The following is a 23,452-nucleotide window of genomic DNA, read 5'->3' as shown; positions in this document are numbered from 1 at the left end:
ATATCTTAGAAACCACTGCCTAATCCAAGGTTACACAAATTTATACCTGTTTTCTTCTAAGAGTGTTACAGTTTTAGGTCTTATATTGAGGTCTTTGAGCCATTTTGAGTTAATTTTTGCGTGTGGTGTGAAGCAGGGGCCCAACATTTTTTTTTTTTTTTTTTTTTTGCAGATGAATATCTAGTTATTCCAACATCACTTATTGAAAAGACCATTCTTTGGCCATGTAATTTTCTTGGCATCCTTGTAAAAAAAAACCATTGACCATAAATGTATAAGCTTATTTCTGGAGTCTCAACTCTATTTATGTATCTTTATGCCAGTACCACACTGTCTTGATGACTACAGCTTTGTAGTAAGTTTTGAAACTGAAATGTTTGAGTCCCTCCAGCTTTTTTCTTTTTCAATATTTGTGTGTGTGTGTGTGTGTGTATGTGGCTATTTTGAATTCTTTGTATTTTCATTTGAATTTTAAGAACAGCTTACTGCTTTCTGAAAAAAAAGTTGTGATTTTGATAAGAATTGTGTTAAATGTGTAGATCAATTTGTGGATACTGCCATCTTAACAATGTTAAGTCTTCTAATCCATGAACATGAGATATAGGTCCACTGACTTACATCTTAGTTTCTTAAAATGATATTTTGAAGTTTTTATTGTACATGTCTTATACTTCTTTGGTTAAATTATGTCTAAGTGGCTTATTTTTTGATACTGCTATAAATGAAACTGTTTTCTTAATTTCATTTTTGAATTATTCATTGCTTGTGTATAGAAATGCAATTCATTTTCTGTATTGATCTTGTATCCTGAAACCTTGCTAAAACTGTTTATTAGCTATAATTAGTTTTGTGTGGATTCCTTAGGATTTTCTAAAGATAAGATTTGCAGATCTAGAGATCTGCAAATAGAGATAGTTTTACTTCTTCCATTCCAATTTGCATGCCTTTTACTTGCTTTTCTTGCCTAATTTCCCTGGCTAGAGCCTCCATTCCTATATAAAATAGAAGTGGTAAGAGCTCTTTGAATATGCATATAAAATTTAGAATTAGCTATACATTTTTGGAAGGATTTTGATTAGAACTACATTAAGTGTATATGTGTATATACACATACAGACATCAGTTTTGAGAGAACTGGTATCTTCTATTGAATCTTCTATTCCATGAACATGGTATACTCATTAATTTGTTTGAATCTTCTTTAACTTCTCTCAACAAATTTTTCTTTTTCTTTTATTTTAATTTTTATTATACTTTAAGTTTTAGGGTACATATGCACAATCTGCAGGTTTGTTACATATGTATATACGTGCCATGTTGGTGTGCTGCACCCATTAACTCGTCATTTAGCATAAACAAATTTTTCTAATTTTCTACTTTCCTCATGGAGATTCTGAACATGTTCTCTTAAGATTTATTTCTAGATACTGAATTAAAAGAAATACTATGGGTGATAGGCAGAGTAATATCCCCCTTCCCCCATAGATGGCTACATTCTAATCCCTGGAACCTGCGAATATGTCACCTTATATAGGAAAAGGATCTTTGCAGATGTGACTAAGGACCCAGACATAGAGTTCATCCTGCATTATTTAGGTGAGCCTAACCTAATCACATGGGTCTTTAAAAGCAAAGAGTTTTTGTTTTTTTTTTTTTTCAGCTGTGGGCAGACAGAGATGTGGCTTCAGAAAAATAGAGATATGCAAGGCTGTTGGCCTTGAATACTGACAATGGGACCAGAAGCCAAGGAATGTGGATGGCCTCTAGAAGCTAAAAAAGGCAAGGAAATGGATTCTCTCCTGAAACTTCCAACAAGAAACACAGCCATGGGAATACCCATAAGAACTGTGTTGATTTCTAACCTATGGAATTGTAAGGTAACAAATTTGGGTTCTTTTAAGCTAGTAATTTTGTGATAATTTGTTATAGCAGCAACAGAAAACTATACAAATAGTAATTTAAATTTTTTCTTTTTTTATTATTGTTAATATAAATTAAATTTTATTTTTGTATATGATTACATCTAGTAAGTTTGGTAACCTCTGTTATTTCTAACAATTTAGCTATAGATTCTTTTGGTTCTTCTAAATATGTCATCATACCAATCATTTGCAAATGACTGTTTTGTTTTCTGTTTCATATTATAGTACTTCATTTTTTCTTCCCTTTCCACACCCTCTAGGGACTTGAAAAGAATGCTGAATGTATGTGTTAATAGTGGGCACTATGTGTCATTTCTCATTTCAAAGGAAAATTTTTAATATCATTTAATGTTCCTGCATTAAGAGTGACATTTGCAATTTAGTTTCTAGGAGTCTCTATCAGGAATGAATAAGATTTTTTTTTTTTTTTTAATGATAAATCAACTTTGAATTCCTGGTACAAACCAAACTTGGTCTTGGTATATTATCTTTATTACATATTATTTGCTATCTTAATATTTCATTTCAGATTTTCTATCTATAAATGATATTTGTCTTTGTTTTTTTCCTTTCTAATACTATTTTGGTTTTTGGTGTCAAGGTTGTGTTAGCCACACAAAATGAGTTGATGAGTGTACCTATTGTTTCCTATCTTTTGGAAGAGTTTGTGTGAGAGTTGAATTATTTTTTTCCCTAAATATTTGGAAGAAATATTAATGAAGCCCAATTTGTACCAGAAGTTTACTTGCAGAAAAGTTTAAAATGATGGCTTCAATGTCTGATAGTTATAGTACTATTAGAATTTTTATCTTTTTGTTCTCTTCCGTTATAATTGGTAAAACAATTAAATTCCTTCAAAAATAAAGTTATACATTACATTCTCTTATTTTTAACTTCAGTGTTATTCCTTTTTTTCCCATTCCTAATAGCATCTACTTGTGCATTTCTTTTTTCGTGCTTCGTTTCACAAGAGGTTTATCATTTTTATTAGACTCTTAGAGAATCAACTTTGGCTTTTGTTATACACTCAACAGTTGTGTCTCCCGCCGCCCCCCTCAGTCATATGTTGAAATCTAATCCTTCCCTAATGTAATGTCAGAAGTGGGGGCCTTTGGGAGGTAAAAAGGGTATTGTCCTCATCAATGGGATTACAGCCCTTAAAAAGAGGCCAGAGAGGTAGCTTGCTCTCTTTCCTCCAGGTGAGAATGCAGCCAGAAGGCTGTCTGTAAGCCAGGAATAGGGCCCCCAAACAACTCAATCCTGTTGGCACCTTGATCTCAAACTTCCAACCTCCAGAGCTGTAAGAAATAAGCTTCTGTTGTTTAAAAGCCACCACCCAGTCTATGGTATTTTGATATAGCAGCCTGAACTAAGACAGCTTTGTTAATTTTTCGATTGTATTCTACTATTTCATTAATATCTTAATCTTTTTTATTTGGTTTATTTTGCTGTTTTTCTAACTTTTTGAGATGGATGCTGAGTTCACTCATTTTCATGTTTTCTTTTTCAAATACTAATACATATTTAAGATTAAAATTTTCACTCTTAAGGATTACTTTAGTTGCATACCAATGGTCATAAATTCTGACACAAGGGTTATCCAAAGGTAAGTATATTTCTGTTTTCAAACATGTGGATTTAAACTTATCTTTGTTATTGATTACAAGCATAACTGCACTGTGATCAAATTGTATACACTAAAGTTATTTTAACTCTTTGAAATTTGATTGATATAACTGCTTATTATTAAATCTATATTTAGAACTTATGATGATTGAGAAAATGTCTCTTCTATTAGCTATGTCAATATTTGTTTTTATATATTTTGAAGTCAAAATAGTAGGTACATTCAAATAATGCCTTAATGTCTAATTTTTCTTATATTAATATAGTTATACCAGCTGATTCATTTGTGATCATGCTTTTCCATCTTTTTAAATTTCACCTTTTTGTGTCCTTATGTTTTATATATGTCCCCTATAAACAATGTACATTTCTGTTTAATTAATTAATTAATGTATTTTTAGAGACAGGGTCTTGCTCTGTCACTCAGGCTGGGATGACAGTAGTATAATCATGGCTCATTATAGCCTCAAACTCCTGGGCTCAAGTGATGCTCCTGCCTCAGCTTCATAAGTGGGTCTACGGGTGCATACCAACACTAAATTTTTAAATTTTTTGTAGAGATAGGGTCTTGTTATATTGCCCAGGCTGGTCTCGAACTCCTGGTCTCCAGCAACCCTCCCGGCTAAGCTTTCCAAAGTGCTGGGATTACAGGTATGAGACTCGACGCTGGTCTTTTCTTTTCAAATTCAGTCTAACCATTTTTGTCCTTTAGCTGAAACATTTATTCTGCCTACATTTATTACCATTATTTATATTAAAGTTAAATCTACCATGCTTTATGTACTATCTGCTTATCCCATCTGTTTTGTATTCTCTTTTGGCTTTGCTTCGGAATGACTGTGATTTATCTGCTATTCATCTGGAAGTTATGTTCTATTTTTCTAAGTTTTACAGGTTATCCTATAAATTACATGTGTCCTTAACTTATCAATGCCAATGAATACTTTTTACAAGTTTCCCAAAAAATTCAAGAATCTCAGATCACCTTAAATCCACTTACTGTTTTTAAACTCCTTAATGTTATGACATATTTTGGGCTATGTTATTGTCTGTGTATGCGCGTATACACATGCCATACACCTTTATTTTGCAGTTCATAAAGATTATATTAACTATATTTATGCACATATCACTTTCGTTCCAAATCACTGTGTGTCTCTGACATCCCATCCAAGATTATTTTCCTTCTATCTGATGTGTACCCTTTAGAATTCCCTTTAGTGTGATGGCAAGGTTTACTTATTTGTCTAAAAATGTCTCATTCTTAAATAATTTTTGCGTATAGAATTATGGATTAAATATAATCAATATAATTTTCTGTCAATATACAGAAGATCATCTTACCATCTTTGGCTGTTGAGAAGTCATGTATCGGTCTCTATTTGTTAAAAAATATCTATCATTTTTCTCTAGCCACATTAAAGATTTTCTCTTTGTCTCTGGTGTACTATATTTTAATGAGGTTAATTGAGAATTTTTAAAAACATCATTGGAATTAATTAGGCTTCTCAAATTTGTCGATCACTGTATCAATTCTAAAAAGTTTTCTGACTTATTTATTTATATATATATTTATATTTATATATATATATAAGTATTCTTCTTTGCAGTCCTTCCTATTTCCTTTTTGAGAAGGTCTGAACTTATGTTAGATCTTCTCACAGCAACTTTTTTTAGTCCTCTCCTACGTATTTTGTTTGTTTCTTTGTGCTGCATTTTGGATGACTTCTCCTAACGTATCTTTAAGTTACATAATTCTTTCTTCACTTTTGTCTAATTTGTAGTTAAGCCTATCTATTGGGTTTTTTATTCTAGTTTTTGAGTATTTCAGGTCTAGAATTTCATTCTGGATTTTTTCACATCTACTGCTACTGACTTCTACAGTTTTTAGTTACCTGATACAATGTTCAGGCATGATATTTAGCCTCTTGAACACAACAATTACTAATAATTATTTTATAGTCTGTGTCTGATAATTCCAATATGTGAAGTACCTATCCTGCCTTTTCTGTTTTATTAATCATGCTGTTGATTCCTAATGTTCCTGGTTATCTATGACTGGTTTCTGGTCATCTATGTTCCTGGTTATCTATGACTACGTATTTGAAAAATTATTTGTAGAGATAATTTGAGGGCTTGGAATACACTATATTCTTTCTGAGATCATTTTTCATTTGCTTCTGCCAGGAGCTAGGGACTCTAGCAGTCTGGAAAAATCTTAATTAACAATTAACACTGAAGATTTTACAGGCCACCCAGATATTTGAAGCTGAGCTGAAAGTCGTGTGTGTGTGTGGTGGGGGGAGGTGGGTAGTTTATTCCCAGTTCACCCTTACTCTTAAATTATAGCCCTTTGGTGTCTTTGCAAATAGCAGGAGTTATTTTAGGGTCCCCACTCTTGCCAGGTTGGGGAGCCCATCTTGCTAGCCCTAGCACAGCTTAGTACCTCAGCCTCATTAGCAAAGTACTGCAGAGTCAAAGTGCCCCAACTTGTCAGGCTCTCCGCTCTGGGCTTCTTTCCCCATGGATACTGTTCTTGAAAACTCCTTACTATATGATTACTTCTTTGATGTCTTTAACAAATTTTAGAAATACATTTTCTGAGTTTTATATAACGTTATAAATTTTCCTCAGTGAGAATTTTATCCCAAATTATCAGTCCCCACTGACTTGAACAGTCTTCATTTTTTAAACTGAAATAAAACTATAGACCAATCATTTGGGTAAGTTCAAAAAAATTTCATTGCACTGCTACTTACTGCTATTTAATGATGCAGTTTTTCCATTAGTCAAACAAACATGAAACAACAATTCTAAATATTTTAGAAAAAAAGAAAAAAATCAAAGGATAGATAATAGCTGCCATTTATAAGAAAGGTCAAGCATTCACTGATTCATTAGTTCATTCAAGGACAAATTATTTACTTGTATCAACTACGTGGAAGGTACTAAATGAACCAGAAGGTTTATCTTATGATGAAGGTTAAATGAACTAGAGTAGTCTTAGAGGTTTTGAAAGACAGATTACATGTTAAAGTAAAAACTAAGTTAAGGTTATCAGTTAAAGAAAATCATAGCATTAAAATAACATCGCATTTAATGAAAATAAAGTAAGTACTTCCTACATTATTTACTTAAAGTTGTGAATACTACTTTTTAGTAATCGAAAGTTATTCTGATTTTGGTATTTCCTTGAGTAAAGTATTTCCCTGATTTGGGATAGAATAACAGAAAATAATTGTATGTATTTTGTTAAAACATGGAAATAGTAACTGTGACAAAGAGAAAAAAGTGAACATAATTTACAGGTAAAAAAAATTTTTGTATGGCTTGTTTCTGTTTTATAGATAGATTATCCAAATTAAATAAATCAACTTACATAGTTCTTCTCTGTCAAGAGATTGTGCACCACCTCCAAATAAGCCTTTAAAGAATCCCCTGTTTGGTGCTTCAGGTGTTTCTACAGGAGTGAAGAGTTCACCCAACATTTCCTTTAAAATCAAAACAAATTGTCACTGTTGAAATTTCAGGGAAACTAAACTATAATGAACAAAAGTATCACTGTAAACTCTTTAACCTAAGCTCAAAACATTACCTGTTAAGATTCACAATTAATGAGCACATGTCCTATGATCAGATACAGAACATGCTCATTTATTCAAACAGTACGTTTCTAAAACTAAAATATGACTTATTTGCTGCTTGCCCCTTTGTTCGCATTTTAGGTAAACAGTATTTTTGCTTAAGAGTGTCAGGAGATTCTAATCTTTAAGACAAAATTTTCATATAACTCGTATGAATTGATAATAGGATTAATAATTACATTAGAAAGAATTTTTTTTTTTTTTTTTGAGACAGTCTCACTCTGTCACCCAGGTTGGAGTGCAGTGGTGCGATCTTGGCTCACTTGCAGCTTCTGCCTCTGGGGTTCAAGTGATTCTTGTGTCTCAGCCACTGAGTAGCTGGGATTACAGGCACACGCCACCATGCCTGGGTAATTATTGTATTTTGTAGAGACAGGTTTTGTGCCATGTTGGCCAGGCTGGTCTTGAACTCCTGGCCTCAAGTGATCCACCCGCCTTGGCCTCCCAAAGTGCTGTACAGGCGTGAGCCACCATGCCCGGCCAGAAAGAAGAAAACTTCTTAACAGCAAGTATAAAAGTCCAGTGTAACAATCATGATATGTAGTTTTGAAATTATAACTTTTAGCTGAGTCAGAAAATTTATAATTTAGACACCAACTTCTTTTTTCACAAACACATGCTAGGAAGAGAATTATGCCAACATACACCTGGAATTTCAGAAATCTAGCGGAGAGATGGGAACTCTTCCTTGTACATCATCAGATTTTTCTGAAATTACTGTATTTTTTAGAGTGCAGAAATGGTAAAAGGAGAAAAGATTGCTGACATGTTACTGGTTTTGTTGACAATACAAACAGAGGAAAGAAGACTTTTTCTAAGACAAGGATGGTAGTGACTGGGCACGGTGGCTCACGCCTGTAATCCCAGCACTTTGGGAGGCCGAGGTGGGCAGATCATGAGGTCAGGACTTCGAGACCAGCCTGACTAACATGGTGAAACCCTGTCTCTACTAAAAACACAAAAATTAGCAGGGTGTGGTGGCCTGCGCCTGTAATCCCAGCTACTTAGGAGGCTGAGGCAGGAGAATCGCTTGAACCCGGGAGGTGGAGGTTGCAGTGGGCCGAGATTACACCACTGCACTCCAGCCTGGGCAAAATAATCTGTCTCAAAAAAAAAAAAAAAAAAAAAAAAAAAGAGAGAAGAAAAGAAAAGGATGGTAGTAACATTCATATAGGAGTTCTGCTATATTCTGGTGTTATTACATCATTATAGTTGGAATAAAAGTATGTATTTTTCAGGGTTTCTTCCTTGGGGCTGGGCTAAGGCTGGTAAAGGATGTTCAGGTTTTCTTTTAGACATATCCATATTAACATTATCCCTCCACCCAGATTGCAAATGGGAGGAGATAACTATTAACATTACACAACAGTTTTATTTATAAGACTGAAGTGGACTGAAGCCTTTATGTTTTTATTTTCTTTCCTCTGGATTTCTATAAAGTGTAGTAAACCTGGAATAAAACACTTTCTGAATTCAATAAATCAAACTTGTTAAAACCCACTATAGAATATACTGATACCTATTATTATATTGAATTTACATTAAACTCTATAACAAAGGCAATCTTAGGCATATTTTAAATCTTTTAAAAACTGTATTTCACAGATCCTAATTTAAATTATATGTATTAAATTGTTATAATGTAAAAAAAATCAATAACAGCAACACAGCTATCATTTGGGTGTCTCATGCTAAATCAAAAGAAGAATATGACATATCAACAGTGATAGTTTAAAGGTATGCTTTTTAAAAAATTTGACCTCATTTTAGAATTAGAGTTTGCATTTCTTATTTGGTGTTTAATGAGCTTACAATTTTACAAGGGTAAAGTAAGAAATATAAAAACACCAGATTAAGCTCATTATATTCTCTGTAGTAGAATGAGTATAAACTTTGGAGCCAGATGGACCTGGATTTGATTCTCAATTTCTGCCTTTTACTAGCAGAAGACTCTTAGTCAAATTAGTCTTTCAAAGAAATGCCTTCTTCAACTTTAAAAGGGAGAGATAACGATAACTGCCTCTCAGGAACATTACTAGGATTAAAGATAATTAGCCTATGAAGTGCCAGGAATAGACATCAATAGTATATGTACAGAAGTAGAAAAATCTATCACATAGAGATGAAACCAACTAGAAAATACACAAGTCATTTATCTACAGGTTAATATTATGAACAGACATCTTTAAAGGGAGTTGAAAACTCAATGTTTCTTAGAGTCTAGATTATCTGCAGTCTTAATATAAAGGTTTTGGGAAAATACATAAAATAATATATATAGGTATTTTTTCACTTCTATTTAAATAAGAATTTTGATTATAAGTAAATCTACTATTTAGAATGATTCATGTTAATGCTAGTAAATGTTGGAGAACTCTAAAACAATCTGTAATTTCTGTGATCTTGCTACATCTACTCATAGTAGACAGTATTTCTGAAACAAGACATTGGACTTAATTACTCTTCTAAAATATAAATATTCAGAAATAAATATACTTGTCTGATTTTAGACTCTTGCATATCATTTGTCTTGCATGTGAGCTAACAAGGTTAGAATGGTAAAATTTAGGACTAATTTCATGAATGGGTCAATGTATGGGCTTTGGTTATCCATACATTAGATGCCACTACAAAGTCCTTTACAGTGCATCAAATAATGACTGATTTTAATCATTTTAAGAAAACTTTATATTGTAAGAGTATTGAGTCTGAAAAAATAAATATCTCCAGGATAAACACACAGCAATAAACTTCATACTGAATACACAATATATATGAGAAGCTAAACAGTTCAACTGTCATCAGTTGTTTACAGTGATTACTTGCGGTTTTGTTTATAAATTATAATCCTGAGGTGCTTACCAAAGTTACTTACTTAGTTGTTTTAAACTGAATTAATTGGTATATTCCACCTCTACGATTATAGTAAATTTTGGTTAGGGTTCACAAATGAATATAAATAGTCCATTTGAAAAAAATATTTATAATAAATTATCTTTGTGTTTTTCACTATGGTATAGTTAATAATAATACTGTAAAAAGAAACTTAAGTATTTCAATCTATAAACATACCATTGACTAATTGCCCGTCAATGACAATTAAAAGTCCTGAATCCATTAATCTTTTAAACAGCTTTACTGAAGTATAATCAACATACAAAAACTGGCATATATTTGAGGTGTACAATTTGGTGAGTTTCGACATATGCATACATGCATGAAACCACCACCACAATCAACACTGTGAATATATCCATCATTCTCAAGTTTCTTTCTGCTCCTTTGTACGACCTTCTCTCATTCCTTCTTTACCCCCCATATCCAAGTTACTGCCGATCTGCCTTCTTTCACTATAATTTGTATTTTCTTGAGTTTTTATATAAATAGAACATGTACTCTTTTTCTTGGCTCCTTTCATTAAGCATAATTATTCTGAGATTCACTGATGGTGCTGATGGTATCGTTTACTCCTCTGTATTGCTGACTAGAATTCTACTGTATGATAAACTGCAATTTGTTTTTCCACTCATCTGTTGAGCACATCTGGGTGGTTTACAGTTTTTGACTATTACAAATAAAGCGGCTATGAATATAAATTTCCTTTTCTTTTAATTAAAAAAAAATGAGTAAAGTGGCTGGGTCTTTGGTTCATGAATGTTAACTTTTTAAAAAACTCCTGAACTGTTTTCCAAAGTGGTTATAGTTTTTTACATCCCCATCAGCATTGTATGAAGTTGTAGTTTGTCTACATCCTTGCCAAAACTTGGCATGGTATTCTTTTTAATTTTAACCACTCTCAAAGGTGTTTAATGGTATCTCACTGTGGTTTTACTTTGCAGTTCTCTAATGATAAATAATGTTGAAAATCTTTTCATGGTGAGCTTTCTTTTTGAATATTTTGTCTATGTTTTTACTGGGTTGTTTCTCTTCCTTCTGTTGAGTTTTAAGGGTCATTCATATATTCTAGAGACAAGTCCTTTATTAGATATATGTTTTGCCCAGATTTTCTTCCCATCTATAAGTTGTCTTTTCATTTTCAAAAGTGTCTTTTGAAGAGTAGAAATTTTAAGTTTTGTTGAAGTTATCAATTTGTTCTTTTATGGATGTTGCTTTTGGTGTCACGGCTAATAAATCTTTTCCCAAAATAAGGTAACAGATGTTTTCTTAAGTTTCTTAAATCAGTTGTCCATGTACGTGTTTATTTCTGGATATTCTATTCTGATCCATTCATCTTGATGCCAAAAATACCATTCTCTACTGATTACTGCAGCTTTATAATAATCTTGAAATAAGGTAGTGTTAGCCCTTCCATTTTTTTCAGAGCTGTTTTGTGTATTTTAGTTCTCTTGTATTTATGTATGAATTTTAGGATAAATTTGTCAATTCCTACAAAAATTTCTAAAAAATTTAAAAAATTTTTAAGACTTAAAAAAATTTTTATTAATATTTTATAGTTTTTCAGTGTAGAGATCTTTCATTTTCCGTTAGATTTATCCCAAAGTATTTCATACTTTTGTTGCTATTATAGATGGTATGGCTTTTAAAATATCAATTTCCAAATGTTCATTGCTAACATATAGAAATAAGATTATTTTTGTATATTGTTCTCATATCCTACATCCTTGCCAAACACACTGATTAATTCTAGTAACCTTTACGGTAGATTTTACTAGATTTCCTATACTGACGATCATGTCATTGTGAATAAAGACAGCCCCTTTCCTTTTCTTTTCCTTGCCTGAGTGCACTGGTTAGAACCTTAATTACAATACTGAATGTAAGTGGTGAGAGTGAACATTCTTCTGTAATAGCTGATTTCAGGGAGAAAGAATTAAGTATTTCATCACTAAGTATTATTTGAGATGTGGGTTTTTCTTACATGCTCTTTAAGTTTTCTTCTGTTCCTTGTTTGTAGAGATTTTTAAAAATCAGGAATATTTGTTAGATTTTGTCAACTGCTCTTTTTTAAGCTTTTTAATAAGATGGATCACACTGACTGATTTTCAAATGTTAGGTCAATCCTACTTTCCTGGGATTAGGTCTCACTTGGTCATAATGTATTACCCCTTTGATATATTGCTGAATTCAATTTGCAAAAAAAATTTTTTTTTACAAATTTTGCTTTTATATTTGTGAGAGATATTGGTTTATATGTAGTTTTCTTTTCTTATAATGACTTGGTCTAATTTTGGTATCAGGTTAATGCTTCCTTCATAGAATAAGCTGGGAAGCAATCCTAATTCAGTTTTTGGAAGTTTGTGAACTGGTGTTATTTCTTCCTGAAATGTTGATAGAGCTCATTATTGAAGCCATCTAGGCCTGGAAGTTTCTTGGTCCAAGGTTTCTAACCTCTATTTCAATTTCTTTAATAGATACAGGACTATTTAGGTTATCTATTTTTTCTTCAGTGAGACTTGGTAATTTGTCTTTAAAGAAATTTGTACATTTCATCTAAGGTTTTGAGTATTTTTGGCATAAACTTGTTCATAATATTCCCTTTTTATCCATTTCATATCTATAGAATATATAGTAATGAGACTTCTCTTATTACTGATATTAATAATTTGTAACTTCTTTCTTCGCATGGCTTGAGATTAATTTTATTAGTTTTGGTGTCATTGATGTTTTTGGTTTCATTGATGTTTTTCTATTGTTTCTTTGTTTTCCACTTGGATGTCTATTATTTTTTTTCTTGTGTTTACTTTGGGTTTAATTTGTTTTTCTCAGTTTTTGTTTTTTGAGATGGACTCTTGCTTTGTCACCCAGGCTGGAGTGCAGTGGCACCATCTCGGCTCACTGCAAGCTCCGCCTCCTGGGTTCACGCCATTCTCCTGCCTCAGCCTCCCAAGTAGCTGGGACTACAGGCGCCTGCTACCACGCCCGGCTAATTTTTTGTATTTTTAGTAGAGACGGGGTTTCACTGTGTTAGCCAGGATGGTCTCGATCTCCTGACCTTGTGATCCACCCGCCTTGGCCTCCCAAAGTGCTGGGATTACAGGCGTGAGCCACTGCGCCGGCCTTTTCTCAGTTTTTTAAAGTGAAAGTTGACATCATTGCATTGAGACCTCCTTCTTTCCTAATATAGGTGTTTCAGGGCTATAAGATTGCCAAATTCAAACACTGTTATTTTTTTCTATTGCTACGCTTTCAAGTTCACTATCTTTTCTTCTGTAATGTCAAATCTGCTGTTAATGCCATTTAGCATATTTTTCACCTCAAACACTATGGTTTCTCATCTTTAGAAGTTTGATTTTATTTTTGTATCTTTCATGTTTCTAACTTTTTGAACATATGGAATGCAGTTATAATTGTTTTAATATCCTTCTGTGTGCCAATTCTGGTATGTATGTCAGTTCTGGTTTGGTTTCTACTGATTGTTCTCCTCATGATGGCTCATGTTTTTCTGTCTCTTTGCACGCCTGGTAACTGACTGGATACCAGACATGGCGATTTTCACCTCATTGTGTGCTAAATAGTTTTTATTTCCTTTAAGTTTTCTTGAATTTCATTCTGACAGAAAACATTTTCATCCTTTTGATTCTTGCTTTTGCGATTTGTTAGGCATGTCTGTAGTAGTGGCTGATAATGGACCATCCAAGGATATCAGGTCCTAATCTCCGGACTGACAAATATTACCTGGCAAGGAAAAGGAGTCTATGCAGATGTGATTAAGTATCTTGCTCTGGGGAAATTATTCTGGACTATTGAATGGGTTATAATCCAATTACAAGTGTCTTTTTAAGAGAGAGAGGTAGAGAAAGATTTCACACACAGAAGAGGAGGTAATGCAGCCATAAAGGCAGAGACTCCAGTGATGTGGCCCAATGTCAAGGAATACCAGCAGCTCCTAGAAACTAAGAAGGGGCAATAAATAATTATCTTTTAGAGCCTCTGGAGGGAGCAAGACCCTGCTAGCACGTTGATTTTGCCTCAGTAAAACTGATTTTGGACTTCTGGCTTCTACAAGTATGAGCAAGTAATTTTATACTGGTTTTAGCCACCAAGTTTGTGGCCTCAGGAAACTAATATCCACACAAATTATGGGTTTCTCCACTCTGGTTGTTGGGAACAAGCACTGTTCCTGGAATGGTTTCTACAAATCCTCTGTTTCTTTCAGATGGTTCTTTTTCTGCTCTGAAAGCGTAGTCATGTGTACGTGCTGAATAGGACGTATGGTATACTCAGGGGGACTCTGCACATCTCCAGGGTTCTTTCTCTTTGTAGCTCTTTTCTCTCGAATTTGCCTGGTGTCTCCAAACTCTTGTTCCTGCCTCTTCAAATTGGGAAGTCTGACAGGCTTTAACTTAGTACCTTCGCCCTGTGCCATGTCCTGAACACTCTATTAAGGCATTAAAGCTGGAACACCTTTTTTGATTCCTATCTGTCAGAAATTACTTTCCTTCATTGCCAGATGGTTTCAAATGGTAATTTGAAAACCATTGTTTCATGAGTTCTGTCTGCTTTTTTTTAGGTTGTTACAGGAAGGAGGGTTAATCTGGTTCCTATTATTCCATCTTGGCTGGAAACTCCATAAATATTTGTAGGCATTTTCTTTATTTTGGGCTAAAGTTAAAGGAATGCACAATGTAAAAGGGTACTCAGGGAACCAAGGTATAGTGTTTATCAAGTTCATCATAGTCTTCAACGGATTTTTACCAAGGCATTATTTCTGGGTACTAAAAATACAAAGGTAAATAACATGTCAATATTGCCCAAAGAAAACATTTTGTCACAAATTCCTTTAAGATAGTCCATTTTTTGTTTATCTCTGTATGATGAAGGCACATAGCAGATAGTTTACTACTAAAAGACTATTTCATTTAAACATAAGTAAACTATGGCTGCTATTAACTTAAGAATAATTAAAGAAAACACCAACTAAAGGATAGAATAAATTGATCCCAGAAAAGTGATGAAGTTTAGATTTTCAAGTAGTTGAATTAAGACATTTCAGATGGAAATGAATTAATATTCAATTGTCTATATTATTTCTTAACATAACATTTTGCTAGTGAAAGGAAATGCTAAAAGGAAAATTTTAAGGTTTATCCTTCCAACAGAAAACAAAATTTTACTTCAGAAACTTAGGAATCTTTGAAAAATAACTTTCACCCAAACATAAATGGGAATTTAAATCTAATGTCAGATATGTAATTTTGTTTTACTCTTAAAGTTTACAATACTACTCAGGACTAGGTTTCCAGTATAGTATAGCTTACTGAAATAATAACACAATGAGGACAACATCATCTGATGTTTGTTAAGCACCCTCTCTACCAGGGGCACTGTGCTAAACACATTACATGCACAGTCTCCTTTAATCCATATCATATCCTCTGAGATACCACTTCTATGCTAATTTTAAAGATGATGCTTAGAGTCATTGAGTAACTTGTCTGATTACATAATTGTATAGTTAGCAAGATGGATTTGAATTCAGCCTTCTTGACTCTAAAGCTCATGTTCTAAAAATAATAAGCCACAAATTCAAATTTGCAAATTTGTAAAACAGGGCTAAATAATTGCAAAAACTTTCATTATAAAGTTCCTCTAGATAGTACTGTCCTCTAAATATCAAATATCAATCAATATTTTAGCTCAATATTTCCAGAGCACTTTTACTTTGGAAGGTAAAGCTAAACTGATCATTTCGAATACACACAGAAGCACATACAGCAGTCAAATACTTAAAAAAGGACACATTTCTGTATATAAAGAATTTGTATATAGTCTCTCAAAAACAGATGAACCAAAATACTAGAGGAAAACTACCAAATAACATTCTTTTCTTCTGTGTAAATATCCTTGTGAATAGGAGTTGAGATTACAAAATTTGCCCCAAAATAGACTCATTTATTTTCACATTAACACACTTCTTTAAAAAGGACTGTGTGTGTGTATAATAGATATCTATTCTATGTAGAGAGTAGGTATAAAATGTATGCACCAGTTCATATTTCTCTGCCATCACTGGAAAGACAGATATAGATTAGTAAGATGAAGTTGCTTATAGCAGATGTCTGAAGAAGATACTTTTAATCATGGGAGTCTCAAAGCATGTGCTCTGAAAGTCTAATTCAACAGTCTGTATTTTCCCAAGCAGGCTCACTTGTATACTTCCATGAGAATAAGGCGCAGACAGTATACGGGCCCCCAGAGAATACTTTACCTCTGAAGAAATTACAGTAATATTTTTATTAATTACCTGAAGATTTTCACAGGTCTCTTGACTATAAGTAAGTCTCTGGATTTCTGTAGGTGAAACCAGGTATAATGCTTGTCCATTGTTGGTAAAGCAGAACGTTCTGGCTATCCGCATATTGGTAAGGGGCAAGTAATACACATCCAACAGAGGTCTTAAACTTGGCAAACTTGAGAAAAAAATTAAAAACTTGTTAATAATAAGGTAGGTTTTAGTCTTGAACACACTATCATTGTTAAAAACGGCAGAGACCTTATAAATCTTATGATTTAGTTTGTATACTTGAGTGGGAGATAAAAAATGGTTTATACTCCTCATATACTTGTTCACTATTAACAGAATAAAAATAAATTCTCAGAGTATAAGACTATACACACAAAAAATGCATTTCTTTTAAACAATTCTGTAGTATACCTTGAGGGAGGAACTGCTATATCTGTGTTTTAAAACATATCTAACTCTTACCTAAAAGTCATTATATGTCCATTGGCACAGAAACAAGCAAGGCAGATACTGTTACTCAATGCCACAATATCTCCACGAAGCACAAACGAGGTCTCTGTAATATTTTGCTTATAAGCACAGTTCTGGGTTGGCAGTGAGATTACTTTTGCTTGCTTTTCAGAACATATCACTGCATACTGGTTTTCACTAATTTCCTGAGAAGAAGAGGGGGATACTGAGACAGGCCGCCGTTTTTTCAATTTCTCCTTTTCATCTTTTTCTTCAGGAACATTGTACTCTCTCCACGGTTCATACGCAGGTGGTATTAAGCAGCCTGTGGTATCCAGAAATGCCATTCTCAAGATTGCACCTTTTAACCTCAATATAGTACCTAAAATATAGAAGTCTAGTAAATAACTGAAATATTTTAATCAACAGAGTAAACACATTTATTCTAACTTTGACATACAGTAGATACTCAAATATATGCTGAACGCATATTGAACTGAACACTGGCTCATTGACAGGATTCAGACTTTAAGCATGGTATTTATGAGTCTGGAAAAAGATGTCAATTTACATGCTCCAAATAGATAAATGCCAGTAATGATCACTCACAATTTAATTACATATGATACATTTTGCAAACACATATCTGATCTTTAAATGAATAAACAAACGACATGCTGGAGTATCTGGAACTGTTTTCTCTTATACCCAGTAAGTGCACTACCAGTCAGCAGGAGAGCAAGTGGACAGCACCTGGAGCAGTCAGTGTGGGACCAGATGTGGCTGCAGAGCACTGGGAATGCGCCGTGTCCAAAGTGTGTGAACAACTGCAGTGCATGGTGAGACTCAAGCACATGCCCCATCTGAAGACTTTAGCACTCCAAAAAGTTCAATGTAAAATGCCTCAATCACTTTTAATAATTACATGCCAAAATGATAATATTTGGGACACAGTGGGCTAAATAAAATGTTATTAAAATTAATTTCACCTGCTTTTTACTTTTTTAATGTGACTACTAGAACATTTAAAATTATTTATGTGGCTTTGCATTGCATCTCTAATAGACAGTACTGATCTAGATGAACAATGAAAAAAAATCCACACATTTCTAACCATTACCTCTAAAATCATAATTCCTCTTAAATGATTTACAACAACTGTCAGATATACTTAAGGCATTATTTTGATCAGTTTATCATCTTAATGTAGGGGTTACATTTTTTGACTTGCTTCAATTAATGGTACCCTTTCCCCCTATATCCTTGATAATGTACAAATATGCTTTATGCTCACTTCTGAGTAAACTAAGTGATAACATTAATAGAATGGAAGGGAGGGTAGATAACTGAGTTAGCATTCAGTTCTCAAAGATTTTTCATATTTTGTTTTAAATTTATATAAGGTTTTATAGCTTGCAGTATTTTTTCCACATATTATTTTCTTTTATTTCTAAGAAAAAGAGTTCCTGATGTTTTCTCAAAACATTTTAGAAGAAAAAATATTCTTTCCTTTCCTCTTTGCATTTATGTTTTATCAATAGTAAGGATGCAGAATACAATAGAGCACATATTTCCATTTGAATTTCAGATAAACAATGAATACTTTTTAGTGTAAGTATGTCCCAAATGCTACATATCTGTCCAATGCGACACACTTATATTAAAGTATTTGTTATATCAAGTAAAATTTGACTGGGCATCCTATATTTTTATTTGCTAAATCTAGTAACCCTACTCTACATCCAAGTTTGGTGAGCAGGTAATTTCACTATTTTAAGCAGCTTAGTAGAAAACTTCGAAACACAAGACAGTTATAATCGTATAGTTTTAATTATTATCTCAAAACATATTATAAAGCTAGCTTTTCTTTCAAGATCTCTTATTTTTTATTCTGGTCCACCCAAAGAGTCCTTCCACCTTTAAAGTTTTGATGAGGTCAGCTGAATTATCCATGCTAATTTGGGAACTGTTTATAGCACATATATTGTTCCAGTATGTGGATTTTTAAAAAAACTGGCCTAAAATAACCATTAAATGTATGCTTGTCCCATAGTTGATGGGACTTTAGCATGTTTCCCAGTAGAGTAGTGGTTAACTGTTGAATCTTCCTCTTGAAGAAAAGAAAAAATAACAGCAGACAAAGTAGACCACTTTAGGCTCTGAAGCACAGAAACTCATCAGCTTGATAACATCTCTTTCTTCTCAGGGATCCAATACAGATGACATGAGTGTCACTGATATATTTTTAAATAGGCATGTTATTAAAAACAAACCTCAAAGATTCCATCATTAAGAAACTAAGTTTCTTTCTTACATATGAAAGTTATTTTTGTATTCACTTTACAGCTAATTTGATTTATTGCAAGTTGGAAAGTATATTAAATACTTTTTGTGTAGTTAACAGTAAATTATCTATATTTAATCCCGCTCAGTCATTTTCATTTATTGGAAACTTTTTTTCTTATTACAAATTGGTGTATGTTTACTGTAGAAAATTTAGAAACTACAAATCAGTAAAAAAATGAAAATAAAAATGACCCCAAATCCTACTTACAAGTGATAACTCCTGTTAACATTTTGATTTTCAACTTTCCAGTTTATTTTATTCCTATACACATATTTATTAATAAAAACTGAGATTAGTAAGAATATTGTTATGTAACCTGTTTTCTTTAACAACTTGATGTGCAGTATACACTCAAGCACTTATAGAGCAAAATGAATAAATCAAACTGAATATTTAATGTAAAGATGGCTCAGAAATATAATCATAAATGTAGTTTAACTTCTAAATTCCAAAAACTGTAAAAGTCAGCACAAACAAGAGATAGATTCACAAGCAAAATCATGGTTGTGTCTATCTGGATGAGCATAAATGAGTAGTAAAAGAAATCAGAATTCTCAGTTACCTCCTGACCTAACAGACTCCACAAACATTTGACAAAATCCAACCTCATTTTCAAAATACGAAGTCTAGTGCTATCTTTTAAAATTTGCTCTCAGGTCACCTTTTCCTAACACTTCAAAGTAGAAAAATAATCTCAGGTTTCACACTTGGAGATGAAAAATAACCATGTGCAGAATGTTTAAAAATGCACTTTTCTGTTTTTCTACTAAATTTATAGCATTCTTTTGCTTGAGGTATTAGGAATGTATTATTGTAACCTTTTTTTTAAAAAAAATTTCTTACATAGTAATTATTTTACACAGGATCCCAAAGTTTAAAAAAAAATGGCAAAACTTGAATGGCTGTATAAACAAACAACATCCTGACATCTTGCTCTATGTATTCTTTCATTAAAACATAAGGCCGTCACTGTCCCCATTTACTTTACATTTTAGAATTTTTAGATCAATTCAAGAATGAAAAACAAAGGCTTCTATCATAGTAAATTACACCTGTAATGTAACTCTAAGTGCGGCAGCAATACATACCACTTGGAGACACAATTACTGGCTGAAGAAGTCTTTGTTCTCCGCCTGGGGGAAGGTTCAGTGCAATGATAAGCACTGTTCCTAGCGTTGTTCCAACCCATAGACAAGGGGAAGGGGACGAGTCCGTCTTTCGAGTAAATGTTTCACAGAAATGAAGAGCGGAGATCGCTTCTCGGGATTCTTTGTCAATGCTCGTTACACTTGAACTCCGTGATCGGCTAAAGGAGTTATCCTTTACATCTGAAATGGTTAAAAATGTTGTGAGACTGCTGAAGTTATAAAATAAGTTATTTGTGTTTTTTTAATATAAATTTGGTTAAATAGTTAATCTGCAAGAAGACAAAACCTACAGCATATTTAATTTTAACTTCATTTTAGTTGATCCTTGAATAACATGGGTTTGAACCACACAAGTCCACTTATACACGGATTTTCCTCTACCTCTGCTACCCCTGAGATAGCAAGACCAACCCCTCCCTCTTTCTCTTTCTCTTCAGTCTACTCTATGGAAAAACAACCTTTGGGATGATCCACTTCCACTTAAGGAATAGTAAATACATTTTCTCTTCCTTACGATTTTCTTAATAACATTCTTTTCTCTAACCTACTTTATTACATGAATATGGTATATAACACATTTAACATACAAAATACGTGTTAATCTACTGTTTATGTTACTGGTAAGGCTTTCAGTCAACAGCAGGCTTTAGAAGTTAAGTTTTTGGCTAGTATATGGTAGAGTCAGAATTTGTGTCTATCTCCAAGTCTAAAACTTTCTGTTAGGCAACTCCAGACAGCCATATCACCATTATCATACAGCTGGAATGCTATGGTTATTATTGAGAATTAAAGTTCTAGTTTAGATGTCAGAAATGTGCTTGACTATGTGATCTTTTTAGCTGATCTAAACTCAGATAAAATTTGTCATTAATGCTTCCATCCAGCTGTACCTGATACAATCATGCCATAAAATCACTGTTGTCATGCTACTGTCTGCATACTTACAACATTCTACTTGTACATATCACTTTCTCCTCCCCACAGAGAGCCTTATTCAACAAACTTTTATATTCCCAAATCAAAACATAATGAAAAGAGATGAATCTGTTCAGGTAAAAATCAGGGTAACAAACTAATTCATATCAAAGTATATAATGGTTCTGATGTTTGCCTCCTATGGCTGACATTTGAAATGTGACAATCAGAAGTGTAACAAAATCACCCATGGTTTCTGACTTCTGGGTTACAGAATCCAGGATGGTGAAGCTATAGTCAAAGTACAGTGCTGCGCAATTTCCCCATAAGCAAAAATGAATTCTATGCACAGAAGCTTCTGGAGCTGCACAACAGCTCATTGGCCTCAGTGCTTTACCAACATCTGGCAGTTTGAACCTATCAATATAGTTGGAGTTATTCCCCATTGCCTCCTTGACCAATGTAAAATAATTAGCAGCCAAGAATCTCCACCAAGTAACAGTTCAACAACAAAATGACTTGAGGGACATTACTTAGGCAACACAGGAATGTTACAGGTATACAATAGTCAAAGTTATAATTGGCTTAGGGCATACATGGGCATGCTAGCTAAACCATAAACTGAATAATCTATAAAAGCATGGAGTACATAGTTTAATTAAATTACTTACATGATTTGTAAATGTGAGTATGCTTTAAAAATAATTTGCTATGGTATTTTTATAATTTTAAAAGTACATTTACATGTACCCAGATTTTTAAGAAACTAAAATATACAAAGCCACTTTAACTAGTAATATTTAATGCTATTGAAATCCTGGGCCTCTGAGAGTCTGATTAAAACTCTGGATTCTGCTATAGGGGAAAAATGCACACTGTATGCCTCAGATATATTTGGTTTCAAATTATATCTGTTTTCTTTGGTGGAGAAAACTATGACCTCAAAATGTCTACTATCCTATATTGTATGATTAACTCTTGTTCCCTTATACTAGTGATATTACAGGGTTCTACTAAGTTGTTTTTCCTACGAATGAAACTTTCTACAAATGACAGTGGAATATATAGCAAATGACACTCAAAATCATATGCTATCAGCATAACTGAAGATAATGATTTGGAAATGCTAAAATTAGTATGTTTAAATGGACCAACACCTAAGTTTGTATGATGCATACGAAACATAGTCAAGAAATCTAGAGAATAAACAGTGGTGAGGGGTGTGGGCTAATGCAAGGGAGAAAACCTAGTTATCTCTAAGATAAGAGGTGGGTGAAATCAGCCTTCCACAATCATACCTATTTAGTTAAAGGCAACAGAAATTTCTTAAATAAAAAATGAGTTTAGAAAGATACTATGTTTTATATGTATTACATGAAATTCTACTTTTATCTTTGTTGAAATGTCATTTGTCCCTATATGATATCAAGGTGCTGTTTGTGGGTTAGATATAAAGCAAAATGAGTGTGTGAATATATTCATCCTGCTTTCATAATAAATGAATTGCACAGAAAGTGCTGTGGAAGAAATATTTCCCAACTTATTATAATCAAAAAGTTAATAACGATGATTCTTGCTATGATTCACTGTAATATAGAAAAGAGTTAATCTATTTTAAATTTTAAATATTTCGTTAGTATAAAAATAATTTTATAGAGTTCAAAATAGGTTTTCACATGGTTAAATGGGATATAACCACTTTTAATAAAAATTAATCTAAAATTGCACAAATTCAGTCTTATGCTAAGTTCTGTTTAGACAAAGTATGAGAGGGCTAAGAAAATATATTCTTTTGGTTTGCTTGAATTTGTATTATAATTGTCATTTTAAATTTACAGATGGCATTCTAAAGACTATTCCAAAGAATATTTAAACCTTAAGCATCTTAGTCATTTTAAACTTGCTTTCCAATGACTATCTTACAGTAATTATAAATCTTCTGATTTCCCTGTCTTCCCATTATAGGGAGTCAAATTATTTTGAATATTTATTTTACTTACCTAAATCAGGCTTTAGGTCAGTAGGTAAGCTTAACTTCCTTGACATCTTTGCTGAAAAATAAAAGACATTTTTAAAATTCTGAAGAATATTTGATTCATACTAATATCAACTGATTTTCAAGATAGAAGTGAATACTTTTATTACTAAATCTAGATGCTGAGATAAATAAAAGATGAGTAATATTAGGAGTGGAA

At 32.9% G+C, this 23,452-nt stretch overlaps 1 protein-coding gene across 3 annotated transcripts in view; it reads right to left on the bottom strand.

The window, feature by feature from the left end:
- The window catches only part of STXBP5 (syntaxin binding protein 5), a 184,727-nt gene that overhangs the window by 9,803 nt on the left and 151,472 nt on the right, over positions 1-23,452 (bottom strand). For all 3 annotated transcript variants that reach the window (XR_004029379.1, XM_003255850.4, XM_003255849.4), the window contains 5 exons: positions 23,258-23,308; positions 20,283-20,522; positions 16,860-17,229; positions 16,398-16,563; positions 6,928-7,039 (listed from right to left, as the gene is read on the bottom strand). Coding sequence is in view for 2 of the 3 variants with exons in the window: in XM_003255850.4 (XP_003255898.1) it covers positions 6,928-7,039; positions 16,398-16,563; positions 16,860-17,229; positions 20,283-20,522; positions 23,258-23,308 (939 nt within the window). In the remaining variant the exon portion in view is untranslated. The remainder of the gene's footprint in view (positions 1-6,927; positions 7,040-16,397; positions 16,564-16,859; positions 17,230-20,282; positions 20,523-23,257; positions 23,309-23,452) is intronic.

The sequence above is a fragment of the Nomascus leucogenys genome, chromosome 3 (assembly GCF_006542625.1).
Source record: "Nomascus leucogenys isolate Asia chromosome 3, Asia_NLE_v1, whole genome shotgun sequence".
Lineage (NCBI taxonomy): Eukaryota > Metazoa > Chordata > Mammalia > Primates > Hylobatidae > Nomascus > Nomascus leucogenys.
The sequence above is the reverse complement of the archived record's forward strand: the minus strand, read 5'-3'. Positions and strand labels throughout refer to the sequence as shown.